Source organism: Drosophila guanche, unplaced genomic scaffold, assembly GCF_900245975.1.
Source record: "Drosophila guanche unplaced genomic scaffold, DGUA_6, whole genome shotgun sequence".
Lineage (NCBI taxonomy): Eukaryota > Metazoa > Arthropoda > Insecta > Diptera > Drosophilidae > Drosophila > Drosophila guanche.
In genome coordinates this window covers 1312200-1327183 of record NW_022995749.1, presented here as the reverse complement: position 1 = coordinate 1327183, position 14984 = coordinate 1312200, and the positions used below count along the sequence as shown (strand labels likewise).

The 14984-nt window shown below is 43.8% G+C and overlaps 4 protein-coding genes across 9 annotated transcripts in view; 3 read left to right on the top strand and 1 right to left on the bottom strand.

The window, feature by feature from the left end:
• The first annotated feature begins 253 nt into the window (after nucleotides 1-253).
• On the top strand, nucleotides 254-2639 carry LOC117585309 (ras-related protein Rab-7a). The gene is made up of 4 exons (XM_034274737.1): nucleotides 254-406; nucleotides 1217-1455; nucleotides 1522-1878; nucleotides 1948-2639. Exons 2-4 carry the CDS (start codon nucleotides 1276-1278, stop codon nucleotides 2032-2034), a joined length of 624 nt encoding a protein of 207 aa, XP_034130628.1. The 5' UTR covers nucleotides 254-406; nucleotides 1217-1275; the 3' UTR covers nucleotides 2035-2639.
• A 602-nt stretch (nucleotides 2640-3241) lies between these two features.
• Nucleotides 3242-5275, top strand: LOC117584899 (UPF0692 protein CG33108). Its single transcript, XM_034274037.1, has 5 exons — nucleotides 3242-3560; nucleotides 3641-3894; nucleotides 4714-4810; nucleotides 4870-4968; nucleotides 5029-5275. Exons 1-5 carry the CDS (start codon nucleotides 3330-3332, stop codon nucleotides 5149-5151), a joined length of 804 nt encoding a protein of 267 aa, XP_034129928.1. The 5' UTR covers nucleotides 3242-3329; the 3' UTR covers nucleotides 5152-5275.
• On the top strand, nucleotides 4007-4644 carry LOC117584900 (U6 snRNA-associated Sm-like protein LSm3). 2 transcript variants are annotated; one of them, XM_034274038.1, is made up of 3 exons: nucleotides 4007-4155; nucleotides 4209-4322; nucleotides 4383-4644. In XM_034274038.1, exons 1-3 carry the CDS (start codon nucleotides 4135-4137, stop codon nucleotides 4557-4559), a joined length of 312 nt encoding a protein of 103 aa, XP_034129929.1. In that variant the 5' UTR covers nucleotides 4007-4134; the 3' UTR covers nucleotides 4560-4644. The 2 variants fall into 2 exon arrangements, with proteins under 2 accessions (XP_034129929.1, XP_034129930.1); XM_034274039.1 differs by having other exon boundaries at nucleotides 4032-4155; nucleotides 4214-4322.
• A 750-nt stretch (nucleotides 5276-6025) lies between the features above and the next one.
• The window catches only part of LOC117584898 (phosphofurin acidic cluster sorting protein 2), a 33209-nt gene continuing 24250 nt past the window's right edge, over nucleotides 6026-14984 (bottom strand). For 3 of the 5 annotated variants that reach the window (XM_034274031.1, XM_034274032.1, XM_034274033.1), the window contains 8 exons: nucleotides 13870-14168; nucleotides 11298-11640; nucleotides 10077-10205; nucleotides 8018-8612; nucleotides 7472-7955; nucleotides 6849-7407; nucleotides 6668-6784; nucleotides 6026-6601 (listed from right to left, as the gene is read on the bottom strand). In XM_034274031.1, coding sequence (XP_034129922.1) covers nucleotides 6471-6601; nucleotides 6668-6784; nucleotides 6849-7407; nucleotides 7472-7955; nucleotides 8018-8612; nucleotides 10077-10205; nucleotides 11298-11640; nucleotides 13870-14168 — 2657 coding nt within the window. In that variant the 3' untranslated portion in view covers nucleotides 6026-6470. Of the gene's footprint in view, nucleotides 6602-6667; nucleotides 6785-6848; nucleotides 7408-7471; nucleotides 7956-8017; nucleotides 8613-10076; nucleotides 10206-11297; nucleotides 11641-13869; nucleotides 14169-14447; nucleotides 14538-14984 lie in introns of those variants that run through there. The other 2 variants (XM_034274036.1, XM_034274034.1) reach the window with 2 other exon arrangements.

Here is a 14984-nt window from a genome sequence, read left to right as displayed (position 1 = left end):
CTTAGTACACTCTCATTCCTTTAATTAATGGAAAAATTATGCTTTCCAAGCTGCTTATATTGATATTAAATCTACCAATATATCTACAGAAATTCAACTCAAACTCAACACCCTTGACGATAGCAAAAATATCTATCAATGCTGGCTTTTCGATAGAGGTGGCAGTGTTGAACAAAACTAATTATCCTTTGGTACAAACACTTGGTTACACTTTTTGGTATTATACATAGGCTTGCCACAAAATTAGGTATATTTGATCGATAAATCCACGGTCACACTGCATACCAACGACAACAACAAAATTCACTACGCTGCGTAATTAATTAAATATTTCACCAAATTCAAGCCAAACCACAGCAAAAAACATTACTCCCGGACTGTGCAACGTAACGTAACTGTGTTCAATGTAAGTTAAAGTGCGAAAAACCTTAGATGCAAGGCGAAAACATGTGTAAAATGGTGTTACGCAGCAGGCAAAAAATGCATGGAAAATGCCATTGGAGCCCCCCAATCAAACATACACACGAATGTACACACAAAGGCACACACATAGGCACACAACGGCAGTTGCAATTGATATTGTAGTGGTAGACAAAAACAAGTAATTCGTTGGGTCCATCGGGCGGTATGGGGTGGTATTTGATATCTCCACTGACACTGACCGAAATGAATCCATTTGTATTATTTTTCGATTGCTTAATAGTAACTCCCCCTCCTGACTTACTCGGAATGGGCGTTTTCCCTTCTCGGGAATAAAGTTCCTTCTATTACCCACTGCTGCTGTGATTACGCAGTGGCCTCGTCATGGCTGCTCTTTGTTTGCGCTGGCGTCACACTTTCTCCGATGTGCACTATTGCCAGCTAATAAACCAGATCAAAATTGTACGCTGCGATGCGGGTGCCCGCTTATCCCCCTTGTCCTAAAACGCGCAGTATCACAACCGAACGATCGCTCATGTTGAATGACCAGCAAAGTGATGTGAGTCATCCATTGGCCTTTGGTTTATCAACACGCTTCCAACGCTCGATTGTTCCTATCAGTGGTTTGTCATGTTGTCTGCGTTGCTGAACAGGTCCATTGATGCGACGCCAACCCAGCTGTTGCTGGGCTGAGAGCCAAACCAATCCGTCCGCCCGCTCGTAATCGAATTACATGATGAAATCCATTGTTTATTTTTAACGTCCAATCGATATTCTGGACTTGTTTATTTTCCAGCGATTGCCAAAGCTTAAGAGAGCCAGTGGAAGTGAACCGCCTACAGAGAATACACCGAAATGGCCACTCGTAAGAAATCTTTGCTGAAAGTCATCATACTGGGCGACAGCAGTGTGGGCAAGACCTCGCTCATGAATCAGTATGTGAACAAACGCTTCTCCAACCAATACAAAGCAACGATCGGCGCCGACTTCTGTACGAAAGAGGTGGTGGTCAACGACCGTGTGGTCACAATGCAGGTAAGCAAGCTGATAGAGAGAATCATTCTCCATGTGGAATGAAATTCATGCGATTCATATTTGCAGATTTGGGATACTGCTGGCCAGGAACGCTTCCAATCGCTCGGCGTGGCCTTTTATCGCGGCGCTGACTGCTGTGTGCTCGTCTACGATGTGACGGCGCCCAACTCATTCAAGAATCTCGACTCCTGGCGGGACGAATTCTTAATACAGGCCAGTCCACGTGATCCCGAGCATTTTCCCTTCGTTGTGCTTGGCAACAAGGTGGACTTGGATAACCGCCAAGTGTCCACGCGTCGGGCACAGCAATGGTGTCAGTCCAAAAACGATATACCCTACTATGAAACGTCAGCCAAGGAGGGCATCAATGTGGAGATGGCGTTTCAGACTATCGCCAAGAATGCGCTGGAGCAGGAGGCAGAGGTGGGTGCGCACACTCGTGCTGTTAATTTTCAATTTACAATCGAGATTTAACCAATTGTATCATTTAAGGCTGAGGTTATCAACGATTTTCCCGATCAGATCATCTTGAATTCTCAAAATAATCGCCCAGGAAACCCAGACAACTGTCAGTGCTAATGTATTTACAGCAACAACAACAACGCAACGTGGATAATTACACAATCTATATTATAAAATAATATTTGCAACATAATTATGAACATGAAAAGCAAAACAAACAAACACACACACACACACACAAGGAGAACGAGACGACAGAAAGTGTTCTATGATTAAGTAAAACAATTTCAGCAAAACAGCATAGTAATTAATTATTTGTTAGGACGACAACAAGTTCAGAAGTACAGATCAGCATCAGCAGACTCGTTTTAAGGGCCCCTGGCAATGGCCCCTCCCCCCACCCGCACTTCCAACTACCTATCACAACCCGTCTCTACTACCTACACTCTAAGTAAACGTTCAATAAATAAGTATGCTCTGTGTACTCATAACTACATAACATAACAACATATTCATATGCATGTGTCCGCCTCTCCTAGTACTATTTTTGCCATTTAATTAGTCAAATTTTAATGCACGCAGCAGCTGCTGGGCGTTGCAAAACGGCAGGCAGGCGGCACCGCACCATTGAAAATATAATAACAAAAGTATCTTCGAAGCAAATAACAAAATCTTGTGATTGTAAATTTAATAAAACGAAAACCCTTTTTATTGTCTGTAAATTAACCCATAAATTTATGTCCCTTTTCCCTGCATTTTCGCATCGATTTGGCAACGATACGAATCTGCTCAGTACCCCAAAAACAATCACCCACACTTGCATAAGAATCGAGAGTTATTTTGATTAGATAATTATGTTACTGGTATATATCCTACTCGTACAATATATAGTTTCTATGTAAATTGCTCCTTGTTTTTTCATAATACATATTCGTAATACTATATGGCGTGTATTTGGTATGTACTTTATTCCACTTATTAATCAGTTTTTATGCGTTTCTTTTTCGGTTTACTTTATACAATAAAAAATTCAAAATCATTAATAAACAAGTACACCAATAAGCTAAAATCTAATTGTTTCAATCTTTATACCAGGAGATCAGTGTGAGATTTAGTGGTACAACAGCCAGAAGGAAGTCTAGATCTCAGAGACTATAAGAGCTAGAGGAGTAGTATTGTGTATTCAATCTACTCGGATATCGCGACATTTATATAAATAACAATCATTATTAAGACAGAGCAATTTAATATGGATAAGATCGGATAAGTATCCGATATTGATATATCGAATATTGATACAGTTATTTATTTTTGCCATCACCATTTATAAAAACAGCTGTTGTGATAACATAGAACTGTCAAAATGTTGTCAACAGCTTGACCACTTGTATAATTTTGTTTATTTCGTTTCAATGCCTCAAACCTCTGACCCGCCGCCACCACCCCCACTACCATCAGGTATTAACCCTGCTGCACCAGTAGAGGCAACCAAAGATCCCCCAGCTGTGATTAATATATCAGGGGACGAATGTGGCTGGGCCTGGGAATATCCAGAGCTGCAGAAAGGATGCTACCTCAACCGTGTGTGCCAATATACCCCACCAAAGCAGTGTCAATACTATTCCGTGCCCAGTATACTACAAGTAAGTCAAATGGCGGCAATGGAGGACTACATATGCATGTACAATTGCATATCCTTCATGCCCTTTGATCGCCCTTTCAGGTCGGACCCACATGTGGCTTGACTGCCTTGAGTATGCTGCTCAATGGACACCCCAGCGCAGCAGAGATCCTAGAAGATGCCATTGCACAGGAGTACACAATCAATGGTGAAATGTTCAGTGCTCAATATTTATACGAATTGACGCGCAAACATCTCGACGGACACGGACCTGGTGCCTGTCAATTGCACGAGGGTCGCCTCTGCTGCAGCAAGGTCAAAGAGCTTCTTCAAGCTGGTGGTTGCTTGCTTGTGCCGTATCCTTTTTTATAACAGAAAATCTTAATTTTAAGCCGGTTCGGGCTATTTCGAGAAGTATTTGGTGGCTAACAGCGCTATTGCGTTAACAGCGCTGTTGCGTTAACAGCCGCAGTGCTGCCAGCCTGCGCACATGCTTTGTGGTGTTTTTTAGTGCTAAAATATCGTAAACAGCAAACAGCAATTTGTACAGAATATTTTCCTGTACCTTGATTAATTAACAAAAAAGTGTTACTAAAATGGCAACCGAAGAGGAGCAGGTATGTAGCAGGGACAAATTGAAATGTAGCATCTCTAATTCGCGTACTTTCAGCTTAGTCAGGTAATTTTGCCGGTGAAGGAGCCGCTGGATCTGATTCGCCTGAGCTTGGACGAAAAGGTGTACGTGAAGATGCGCAATGAACGGGAGCTGCGAGGGCGCCTGCATGTACGTTGCCACACTCTAATAACCATAACCATAAGCTCAAATTTATATTTTGTTCGTTAGGCCTTTGATCAGCATCTGAATATGGTGCTGGGGGATGCAGAGGAGACCGTCACCACGGTGGAGATCGACGAAGAAACGTACGAGGAGGTTTACAAGACCACAAAACGCACCATTCCCATGCTGTTTGTGCGAGGAGATGGCGTTATACTGGTATCGCCACCCATGAGGGTTGGCTAGCCCGTTCTATTCTGTTTATTTAGATCCCCTGAATTTTATACGAATTGTATTTAAAAATAAAAATCACTTGAGATTGTGCGTTCAATGAGGTTTCTTCTGAAATACATATTTCGTTGGTTTTATCCTTAAATCTTGTATAAATTTTTTATGAAAGTTACGATGCTGATGTCAATCATGCGCCTTGCTTAAAGACTGGACACCGTGCCCATTGGGCACTCATTGTGGGCTACCTAGTGGATGCACACGATAAGGTGAGTGGATGGAAACCTCTCTGATATCCATTAAGCTATAATCTGGTTTTATTTTACAGTTTTATGTATTGGCACGTCATGGAAAGACTCGCAATTTGGCTGTCTGGTCCCTGGACGATCTGAGCGAAAGCAACGCCAATCTGCGGGAGTTTGCCCAAGTATGTAACTCCATCAACGCGGACACTTTCATATCTTTCATTTTTCTCTGTTATTTGTAGCCCAAGGGCTATCCGGACCTAGAGTTCATACAGCCACCAGGCGGCCTGGCGGGCTCTCTGGGTCTCAAGAAGCGCGCCATCCTAATCAACGGCCTGCCACAGCAGATTCTACATGTGCGATGATAATGTTTGACCGATTACCATCCCTTTAAATAAAGACTCGAATTCGTGTTGTATTTAACTTTAATACATATATTTAATAGTACATTTATAAATTACACGCCTTACAATATTTTCACTTCGCAAACGCTTTCTGCACTCTATTCAACGCAATCGCAAGCGATTCCTACTTAGCATTCAGTTCAAACACTTTCTGGGATTTTGGGGGGAAAAACACGCAGACGAATTGTTTTTTTTGAAACTACTTCACAAGGGGAAAGGGTATGCGAATGCCTTTGCTGGGGTAGGGGATGTTGGAAAGGGTAGTAGATAGAATCTACTATAATATACATATATGATATCCAACATTCACTGTCTCCTATCGCGCCTGATGTATCTTCGCTGTATACTCTTCACACATACACATAATAAACTTAGTGTTTTGTTTAACTTGCGCTAATACAATTTGAAATTTCAAAAAATCACAACAATAAGAGTAGTACACACATGGTTTTTGTATATGCTTGATTAGATAGGTATACTATATACTCGTATATATTTATTGTATATAATTTCACACACAGATATTTCTGATTTAGGTAGTATATAGACGACGGGCTTGGTTAAATATGTATGTCAAGTAGTTGGTAGGCTGCATAACATTTAGATACTTTTTTAGAGCCGCCTTCGGGTTCAAAGATTGTGAGATCTCCCAAAGGGGTTACGGTTACCCAACCTGCGGTTTATGTTTGGGATTGATTGGGGGTCGGGGTCGAGAAGGCTATCTGCTATAACATGCCAAACGGGCAAGAGCAACACGAGGGTTCATAGAAGTTCTTGAAACGCCAACTACAAAGTTAAGTTTTTAAGAATTTTTTCTTTAGTTTTGTTGTTTTGGTTTTTCTTTTAGTTCTTGTACAGGATATTTTGATACGCGTTGTTCTTTTTTCTATAATTAAGCCATTTGAAGCTTGTCATTTAGTTAATAAATTGAGTGTCTGGGGGGGATGTCCATCTGTCTGTCTGCTTCTGTGTTGTGTGGCTGCGGGGGGAGGTTGGTTTGGGATCGCTTGAATTCACAATTTGTATGCGGAAATGAACTTAAAGAAAATGGTACATTCTAAATGGTTTTATTAACTAAAAATTTACAAATTCTAATTATAAAATAAATTATCATTCTTCTTCAGTGTACATATAATAGATAATAATTATTGCCGCGCAAGTGCTAGCCATGCACGAGGGATGTGGGGTTCGGGGATCAGTGTGTGTCTGTGTGTTTTAGTGTCTCTCTGTGGTTCACCGGGTGTGTGATCCCATGTGAGCGCCCTTGAGGATTAAAATGACTAGGATAATTCAGCACAGGACATGGGTGTGCACCCGATGAGTGCTATGGGGAAGTTCTTGACGTGCGTCTGCCACTGTGACGAGACCTGGAAGAACTTGACGCCAGTCCACTCCGTGCCATCGATATAAACTACGGAATACAGAACGGAATTCAAATGAAATTATTATCCTCTTACATCAGTAGGGATTAACATACCACGCAGTGGCACTGGATGCGATTGCTTGGGTGAGCAAATCAGGCGTGCCACGCCCTCTACGCACTGTTCCTTCTCGAGATCACGTTCCTTGTCCTTCTTCTTGCCCAAACGCATAACTAAAATGGGAATTGGAATAGGTAAGTTGAATGGGAAACAAAATCAATGCTAGGATTTGCTCACTTTGCTTCTGCTTCTTCTCCTTGGTGGCGAAACTAACAGTCAGTCCATGGAACATATCACCCAATTGCTGTGCATGCTGTGGCAGACGCCACACCTGCAGATTCCTAAACGTACTCTTAATGCTATTCTTGCCACCGCCGGCATCGCTGCCCTTCGATGTGCTGCCCTTCGATTCCTTCGTGTGCGTCTCGCCCGGCCGCACCAGCGGCCAATAGTCCACCTGCAGTTCCACTGCCTCCACGGCGGCCAAAGCACCGCTGAATGACTGCTGCTGCAACGACGAGGGTGTGCTCAGCGACTCGCTGGTGTTGCGATCCCGATGCGACGAGGCCGAAGACGGTGGCGTTTGCAGCGGCGGTGAGATGCGTCCCATACTCTGCTGCTGCGGCGGCGATCCTGACACGGCGCCATGTACATTAGGCGAGCTCTGGCTGCCAATGGGTATGGCCGAGCTGCTGGCGGATGAAGAGTTCAGCGCAGAGAGCGCTGCATTCGAGCCAGCTGCATTCTCTTCGAGATCCAGCGAGGCCTGAGCATCCAAATATCCAATGCGTACGTCCTACAAATGGCAAATTATATATGAATATCGATTGGGAAGAAGTGTTTCCATGCTTTGAGCTTACACTAACGAACGGCACAAAGATCTGGCAAGAGTCCTCGTCCTTGTAGTTGACCATGGCCTCAGCAATGGGTATCTGGGTGCACGGTCCGGCCGCATGCAAATATCTTTGAATGCGCTGCACCAACTCGGCAATGTCCGACTTGGCCACACCTGCCGCATCCGCCAGATTAGCTGTCAGAGCGGTGGCATTTACGGTGGTCACCGCACTTACAGCCGCCGCTGTGGCCGCCGCTCTCTCGCACAATTGCATCCAGTTCTCGGAGCCGAACATCGCGGCATATGCCTGATCCATCTGGCTGAGGTGGCGGGCCACACTGCCGCAGCTGCCGCCTATGGGCACCAGATAGAAGCGCAAATGGTTGAGCCAGTCTGGCGGACGGACGCCCATCAGCTCCACATAATGCCGCAGTGTGGCGCCCTGCAGCCAGTCGCCGCCAATGAGCAGCACCTTGACCGTGTGCGGAGGCTTGGCGTTCGAGTTGCAACTGCAAAAGAAAGGAGATTAGAATTATCGTCTGCTTTTGTGGCTACTTCACATTTTACTTACTACTTCTGGATTTTGGCCATCAGCGCCTGCAAGACGGCCTTCACCTCGGCGGTGTTCTGCGGCACAAAGGCCGGCTTGAACGAGTTGGCAAAGAGCGTCACCAACTTGGCCAACAGACTGCTACCCCCTAGGGCCTCGGGGGGACTGATGATGGTCACCACCTCGGGTATGGCATTGTCCTCGCCTGCGAATACGCGGCTCAATTGGTCGAGCAGCAGCTTCCGCGGCTCCACATTGGTGGGCGACAGGCATGTCTCCAGCACGGACCTGGGCTCAGCACTCAAACTCAAAGTGTGCTTCCGCTTGCCGCCACTCTGCGCACTGCTGGGAGGTCCACCGCTGCTTCCCACAGCTCCCGCTGTTCCTGGCGTGTTGCTGGATGTGCGAAACAGCCGCGAACGCTTCTCGGTCTGGACGGGTGTCACCATTCCGGGGGCACTGCCCATGCTGGTGGCCACCGAGCTCACAGGCGTCAGCTGTTGCTGCATCCGCATGTAGTCCTTGTCACGCGGTGGACTGTTCTGTGGATCCGAGTTCTGACCATCGGTATATCCGGCATTTCCCTCATTCCCGGAGCTATCATTCCCACCGCGATCTGTGTGATAAGATAAGGGTAGCAAGGGTCACTAAGGTGTATCTTTAATCTCAAATAAACAAAGTGGGGGGAAAATACAGAGAGAGATAGAGAAACGGAGAGGGCTGGGCACTGGTGGCTGGTGGTTGGGGTGTGCGCTGAATAGGTGGACTGATTGGTAGACATGCAGTGCAGAAGAGACCTAAAGTACACACATGACATGAAGATCAACACAACACACAAACCCCGTGAGACATGGTGGCGGTGTCGGACTTATAAATAGCCGCTCGCCGCCCAAAAATAGAACCCATGAAGAAAGAGTTTCCCCCGCAGTACGTCGTCGTCGTCGTCTTCGCGTAAATAAATAATAATCAAAACGCTGGCCCGAAAATATAATTAAAGCTTTCTTTATTTTATTGCCGTCATGCCCATGGCATGGTGAAGGGTGTGCGGGGTGCACGGAGTGTGCGAGGTTTGGTTGGAGGCGGAGTAGCCATATTTTTTAGGTTGAAAATTTCTTACTTTCTGTTGCCAGCGGCACACGCTACAAGGGACCCTCGAATGTTTTTCCAAATTAATCAAAAGACGCACGACATGAAAATGCAGGAAAAAAAATCGAGGGAGAAAAAAAATCCAAGAATGGGGGTAATGGGTGGACACGTACAGCTCCAACAAGGCTGTGTGATTAAGTACATTCTTGTGGGGTGTGAGGTGGGTCATTCTTGACGTATGTACACATGTTTTAATTGGAAAACTGATTCAAGTGCGTCTGTCGCTTCAATTGTCACAATATAGACTAAATACTAGAGAGCCACGCACAAATCCTTATGTACATTTGGATGTGGTGTGCGTTTCCTTCCTCAGGTGTTTATTTTAGGAACCACACGACATGCATGCACCTGAGATATAGTTTGTATATATGTATATGTTTATGGTACATATCCAACTAAACACAAAATAAGCTATCAATGAAGTTGACGCACTAATCATAGGAATTAAGCATTCCATTCCATTCCCAACCTCCCTAGTGACAGTAATCATGCAAAAGTGTTGTGCAACGACTAAAAGTACATATAGCATTCAAAACATACATACATACATTTATGTACATGTGGCGTGGCAGTGTTTGTGGGTGTGTGTGAGTTGCTGTGTGTCTATGCGTGGGTGGTGCGTGTATGTGCGACATAGCATAGGATTAAGTAGCAGAAGGAGGAGCATGGGAAAAGCTCTGCTCTGCTCTGGAGGATAACCGTTATCTTATGTATGTACAGTCTGGATGGATCGGGGTGAGTGGTGTTGCAGGTGAGCTTTTGGACTGGACAACGGAAACTGCGTTATGGGGAAGCATAATCATATTTCATTGCAATTTTTGGTGTTTTATTTCTCTACAATTTCGATTTTATATGTGGTAGTTTTGTTTTTTTTTTTTTTTTGAAGGATATTAAAGAGTGGTAAAAGAGAGATTTTGCTGTAATATACACAGACCTGGTGTTGTTGCCGAATTATTATTGTTTGTTAAATGAATGCATTTTTGGTTTTGTTTGTTATTTTCAAGATTGTAAGATGAATTTGTCAATTGGTCGCTTTTATCCGATGATCGGCGCTCAGAGTTGCCTGCAAGAAAGATTTTTGTTTGTTTGTTCAAGCCATGCAAAATGTTGTTGTATTGTATCTTCTGTTGTATTTAATGTATTATTTATGTTATATGTAATATCCAAAGTATATCAAAATGTTTTCAACATAACTTTACGCTACGCACAAACTAAACATTAAATAATATTTATGGTACAGAAAGCAGAGAAGCTCGACTTAAATTACATATTTTTGTGTGTTTTTTTCGCAGAATTTGTTCCTGATTGGAAAGTGTGAGAGTGTCGAAGGCCAAGCCTGTAGCTACGCTCGCTCCTTGGACAATGGTCAAGGTCCGCCCCACAGCCCACTCCCACTCTTTCCGAGCAAAACAATTTGTCCTGCTGCTGCTTCGCTGTGTGTGGCCGTGTGTTTACGTGTATGCGCGTGTGGATCCGCTGCGTGTATGCGTGTGAGTGAGTGTGACATTGTTTTTCGCAAATTCTGCATACCCTTGCAGAGAGAGAAAAAAGGGGGTATGATTCCGTCTGCAAACTGTTGACAATGATTAGCAAACACCCCCAAAAGCGGCAGTCCATTTACTCTTCTTTGTATGTAATCCATCTTGGCATAATGGAAATCAAGTAAATTTCATCAGTCAATCATATCATTGCCTTTGGCAACAATTATTTCCGCAAGGGTGTCAAAAGTTCCAAAGTTCGCAACTGGCCTTCTGTTTTTTGTTTTCTTACTTCCTCTGCTGCCTTGACCCAAACTCTGCCGACAATGGCAGCAGCAGCAGCGCAACAAACAGACAGACAGAGAGAAGAGTGTAACCAAAAATAGACGAGTCTCTCTTGCAGTGGAAGCGGAACAATACCCAACACCCCCAAACGCTATAACGGTTTCGAGTGTGTTTGTTTTTGTTGTATGATATGCAATGTAACGTAACGCAACAACGCAACGTAATAGAACGCAACGAAAACTCATACTCAACGCATTACGGAAGAGCCAAAACATGAAATGAATCGAAGTTATAGACAGAGCAAAAGTCGCTTAATTAACAACATTCATCTTCCATCCATCCATCTATTCCAGACACACACATTGCACATTGCACACACTGCAAGTACTCACCCATAGTTCCAATAACGAGACTGGCGCCTCCTCCGCCAGCCAAAAGCATCGGGCAGCCGTTGCCGGCATCGTGCAGCATAATCCGCGAGTTGGTAAAGAACGGACGCAACGAGGGCTTTGGCGTAGAGCCGATCGAGATGCTGTCCATGTCCGGGCCGGAGTCATCGCCCTCGCAGCACGACAGCGACTCCAGTTCCTGAAAGAGTGCATCCAAATCACGCTCCCCACGCAGCGCAGCCGTGCTCCGGTGTCCGGACTCGCCCTCCAACTCCTCGCTGACCTTGAAGCGCTTCAGCAGGGCCACAATCTTTTGCTTAAAGTTTCGCTGCTGCAGCGAAATAGTCTGTGGAGCAGAGAGAGATTGAGGGATAAAAAGAGTTAGTAGAGTTTACGCGGGGAGAGAGAAATTAGATTGGAGATTTAGCAGACATAAATAAACAAAGATACAACTGGAGCCTACCTAAGCTAGAGCGGAAAGAAGGGAGAATAAATTGTTACAAGTGTTACAGGGGATTTTCAAGTCTTAAGAAATGTCAGATAGCTTACATGAGGATACAGGTTCCCAGATTTCACTGCTACTATTCCCCATCTCATGTGATTAACTGCATCTTTTATTCCCCTCCACTTCTCTTAATGGCCACAAGTTTAATCTAAACTTGCTTATTGGCCATTAAACAAAATCTCAAGGACTGCCTGGAGGGGCAACGAGGACGGCGACGACAACTCGGCTGTTAAAATGTTATGCCTCGTTCTCTTTTAATTGCTCCTTCTATCTGTTCGTCTCTGCTCTGTTCTGTTTCATCCTGTTCTTTTCTGGTGGCTGTCATTAGCCATGTTTTTATCTACGGCAGACATTCAAAATGATCCTGCGATAAAAAGCCATGACAATAAAAGCCGCAGGCCAATTTTACACCTGTGCGACGGATGTGGCAAGGTGCAAGGCAATAAAGAGAGTGAGAGAGGCAGAGAAAAGGTCATTCCATAATTGGCCTAAACAAAGCTAAAAGCCTGAGAAAGCTGTTGAAATATTTAAGCGGACAGCTTAGGAAAATTGACTCTGGTTCTTTTGTATGTATGTACAGTGGCATTATTTTGAAAATAAACGCACATAAATAAAACATTGATTTTCTAATTATATTGTGGATTAGTGAAAGCAAACAAGAGAGCATTTTTGACGTGCCCTTCGACCGTCAGTCAGTCAACAAGAGTTGGAGCAGGAGGTAATCGACTGCATATCTATTTCACTTAATTACTTTTTGGGAAAAGTGTGGCTTACTTCTAAGCCCTGGGAAACCACAACATTGCTTCCTTCCTTATTATCCAAAACGTGGTGCTATGTGCTGTCTTCCTTCCCTCGATAGCTACAGATAGCCCTGAAGACATCGAAAGTGTGCCAACAGTTTCAGGCCAAGCAAAACCAAATCAATGGGAATTGAGTCAAGTAAACGACACGCCAAGGCCGCCCGCCCCAACAATTGTCAACTATTTGCCACAGAAATTCTTTGCCACCCCAAGCCACCCTATACATTGTACATCTATGCCATTTCTGCACAATAAACAAAACATATTAGAGACATATTTTGATTTGATTTGAGTGCTGTGCCTTGTCGGCATTCGGCATGCGGATCTGAGTAGCAGCTGACAACATTTCGCAATAATCTAAAGGACGCAAAAAGACCCCCAGGAAATACTTTGTTGCTTTGTTGCTGTAAAAGAATGTGGGTCAGAATGATCTGATAATTGTAGTAATTCTAGCAACATTTCATTAACAATAAGAGCTCCCATTTGGGCAGGGAAAACACTCCATGGTTCATGTTTTTTTGTACGCCCACGGGAGATGTTGACGGTTTACGGATGGGTGTGTAAGTATAACACTTCACCGCCCATTGGAACTGTCTGCCAAAATAACATGGCTCATCTTGATAAGGAAAATGCTGTCATATATTTAAACCATCTAATCTCAAAACTGATCAGACTTTTCTGAAGGTATTATGATAGCTTAATGATGATAGGAAGTAATTTCTTAATGAGGTTAGTAAGGGAACTACTCAAATGAATGAAATGTAAGAGCTTTTATCTGATGATGTGGATCATCCATACTACTTAGGTGTTATTAGTCAAATTTATTTACTATACATATATGTATAAATGTACATTGTATGTGGTTTCTGCATAAATTTACACAATTGACCCTCTGATTTTCGACCTCACACAATTCTGCTTCAAATGTGAATCACAAAACACAGAAATATTTCCGTTTCTTTTCAGCGTTTCAGCGGATACTCGTATTTTAATGAATTGCGGAGGGGACCTCATATGTATGTAGATATGCGTATGGTGTGGTGTGTAATCTTTATAGATAGCTACTAAGTGAATATATATTTATACATACATATGTACATAGATATATATTTATTCACTTTGCATAAGGAAATATTTGAAAATTTCCAATGAATTTCGTAGATGTCACGCAATTATATCGAATAATAATTATAAAATTGAAAATAGATACATTTTCGGTAGCCTTCGGGGTAAACAGCTGCTTAGGATTACACGATTATAAATGACTCACCCGGCTAAACTTGGCCCTTGATGAGCTTTTGTCCTTCATTTCAAACTCGCTGTCGCTATCGCCTCCGACTCCCGGATGATGCTGTCCGGTGTGATGACCGTGGACACCGCCTCCTATATCCTCGATGCCTGATCTTTGCAGCTTGTTGCGATACTTGCGCATATCATGCTTGGATGACGGATTGTAGTCGCCCTTCTGGTCGTAGCCACGGATTATTCCCAGCTCTGTGGCCTCGTCGTTGAATTCTCCCGAACTGAATTCGGCCTCCTCGTCCTCGTCCGAGTATTCCGCAACGCGATCTGTGGCATAATGATAAGATTTGGTTGTTTTTTAATGAATTACGAGACAGCGTTTCGGGAGGAGGTTTTTGGGACGTGCCTGAGATACTTTTTCTGCCCCGTTAAATGTCGCTCGGTTTAATGGGAGTTTGCTTAATATTTAACTGCGTTTTTTCATAAACTAAAAAACAACACGCACTGCTTTTTTTTCGTTGGTTGCTTTGTACAAATTAATCACTGATAGTAACTGTTGTTTTTGTTGTTGTGTCTGATTTATCTGTGCATCTCGCTTATTATTACTTTGCTTTCTTTGTTTCCTTTTCTTCTCTTCCACCTCTTTTCGCGAGCACTGGTACTACTGGTGCACGTTTAGTCGTCTGCTTCGTCGAGCGCTTGTCAGTGAAATGAATGGGCCGCCGCACGGCTCCGCACGTTTTGTGTACTTGACGTGAGTGTTTACGGGCGAAAGAGTGGGCCCGTGGGAGAAGAGAGTGGGCTGGGGGCACCGTCACCAGAGAGAGAGAGAGAGAGAGACTTATATGGCTAGGTGCATCGACAATGAGGATACCTGGTACTCGGATGCACAGTTTCTAAAATTAGCTTTTGCATTATTGAGTGACGCATATAAAAAATCTATGCTCATATGTTCAGTCTCTTTGCTTGATTTTGTGTGTACAAAACCATGCCAAAGTATTGAAGTCGAGATCTGATTCTCTATCTCCTAATCATCTCCAATATCGAAGTGTACATGTGAAGTGAACAAGTACTTTCACAAATAAATATGCTTTATGCTTTCCACGAGCTCCAGGGTACACACACCTGTAAGTGTGAAGAGCA

What these genes read in the sequence shown, in the direction of transcription:
- LOC117584900 (XM_034274038.1), top strand. Translation starts at nt 4,135, where the DNA reads ATGGCAACCGAAGAGGAGCAG. An exon ending in TGGCAACCGAAGAGGAGCAG is followed by an intron (nt 4,156 to 4,208) that starts GTATGTAGCAGG and finishes GCGTACTTTCAG; the next exon opens with CTTAGTCAGGTAATTTTGCC. An exon ending in AGCTGCGAGGGCGCCTGCAT is followed by an intron (nt 4,323 to 4,382) that starts GTACGTTGCCAC and finishes TTTGTTCGTTAG; the next exon opens with GCCTTTGATCAGCATCTGAA.
- LOC117585309 (XM_034274737.1), top strand. Translation starts at nt 1,276, where the DNA reads ATGGCCACTCGTAAGAAATCTTTGCTGAAAGTCATCATACTGGGCGAC. An exon ending in ACCGTGTGGTCACAATGCAG is followed by an intron (nt 1,456 to 1,521) that starts GTAAGCAAGCTG and finishes TCATATTTGCAG; the next exon opens with ATTTGGGATACTGCTGGCCA. An exon ending in CGCTGGAGCAGGAGGCAGAG is followed by an intron (nt 1,879 to 1,947) that starts GTGGGTGCGCAC and finishes GTATCATTTAAG; the next exon opens with GCTGAGGTTATCAACGATTT.
- LOC117584899 (XM_034274037.1), top strand. Translation starts at nt 3,330, where the DNA reads ATGCCTCAAACCTCTGACCCGCCGCCACCACCCCCACTACCATCAGGT. An exon ending in CCGTGCCCAGTATACTACAA is followed by an intron (nt 3,561 to 3,640) that starts GTAAGTCAAATG and finishes TCGCCCTTTCAG; the next exon opens with GTCGGACCCACATGTGGCTT. An exon ending in GGTGGTTGCTTGCTTGTGCC is followed by an intron (nt 3,895 to 4,713) that starts GTATCCTTTTTT and finishes TTTTTATGAAAG; the next exon opens with TTACGATGCTGATGTCAATC.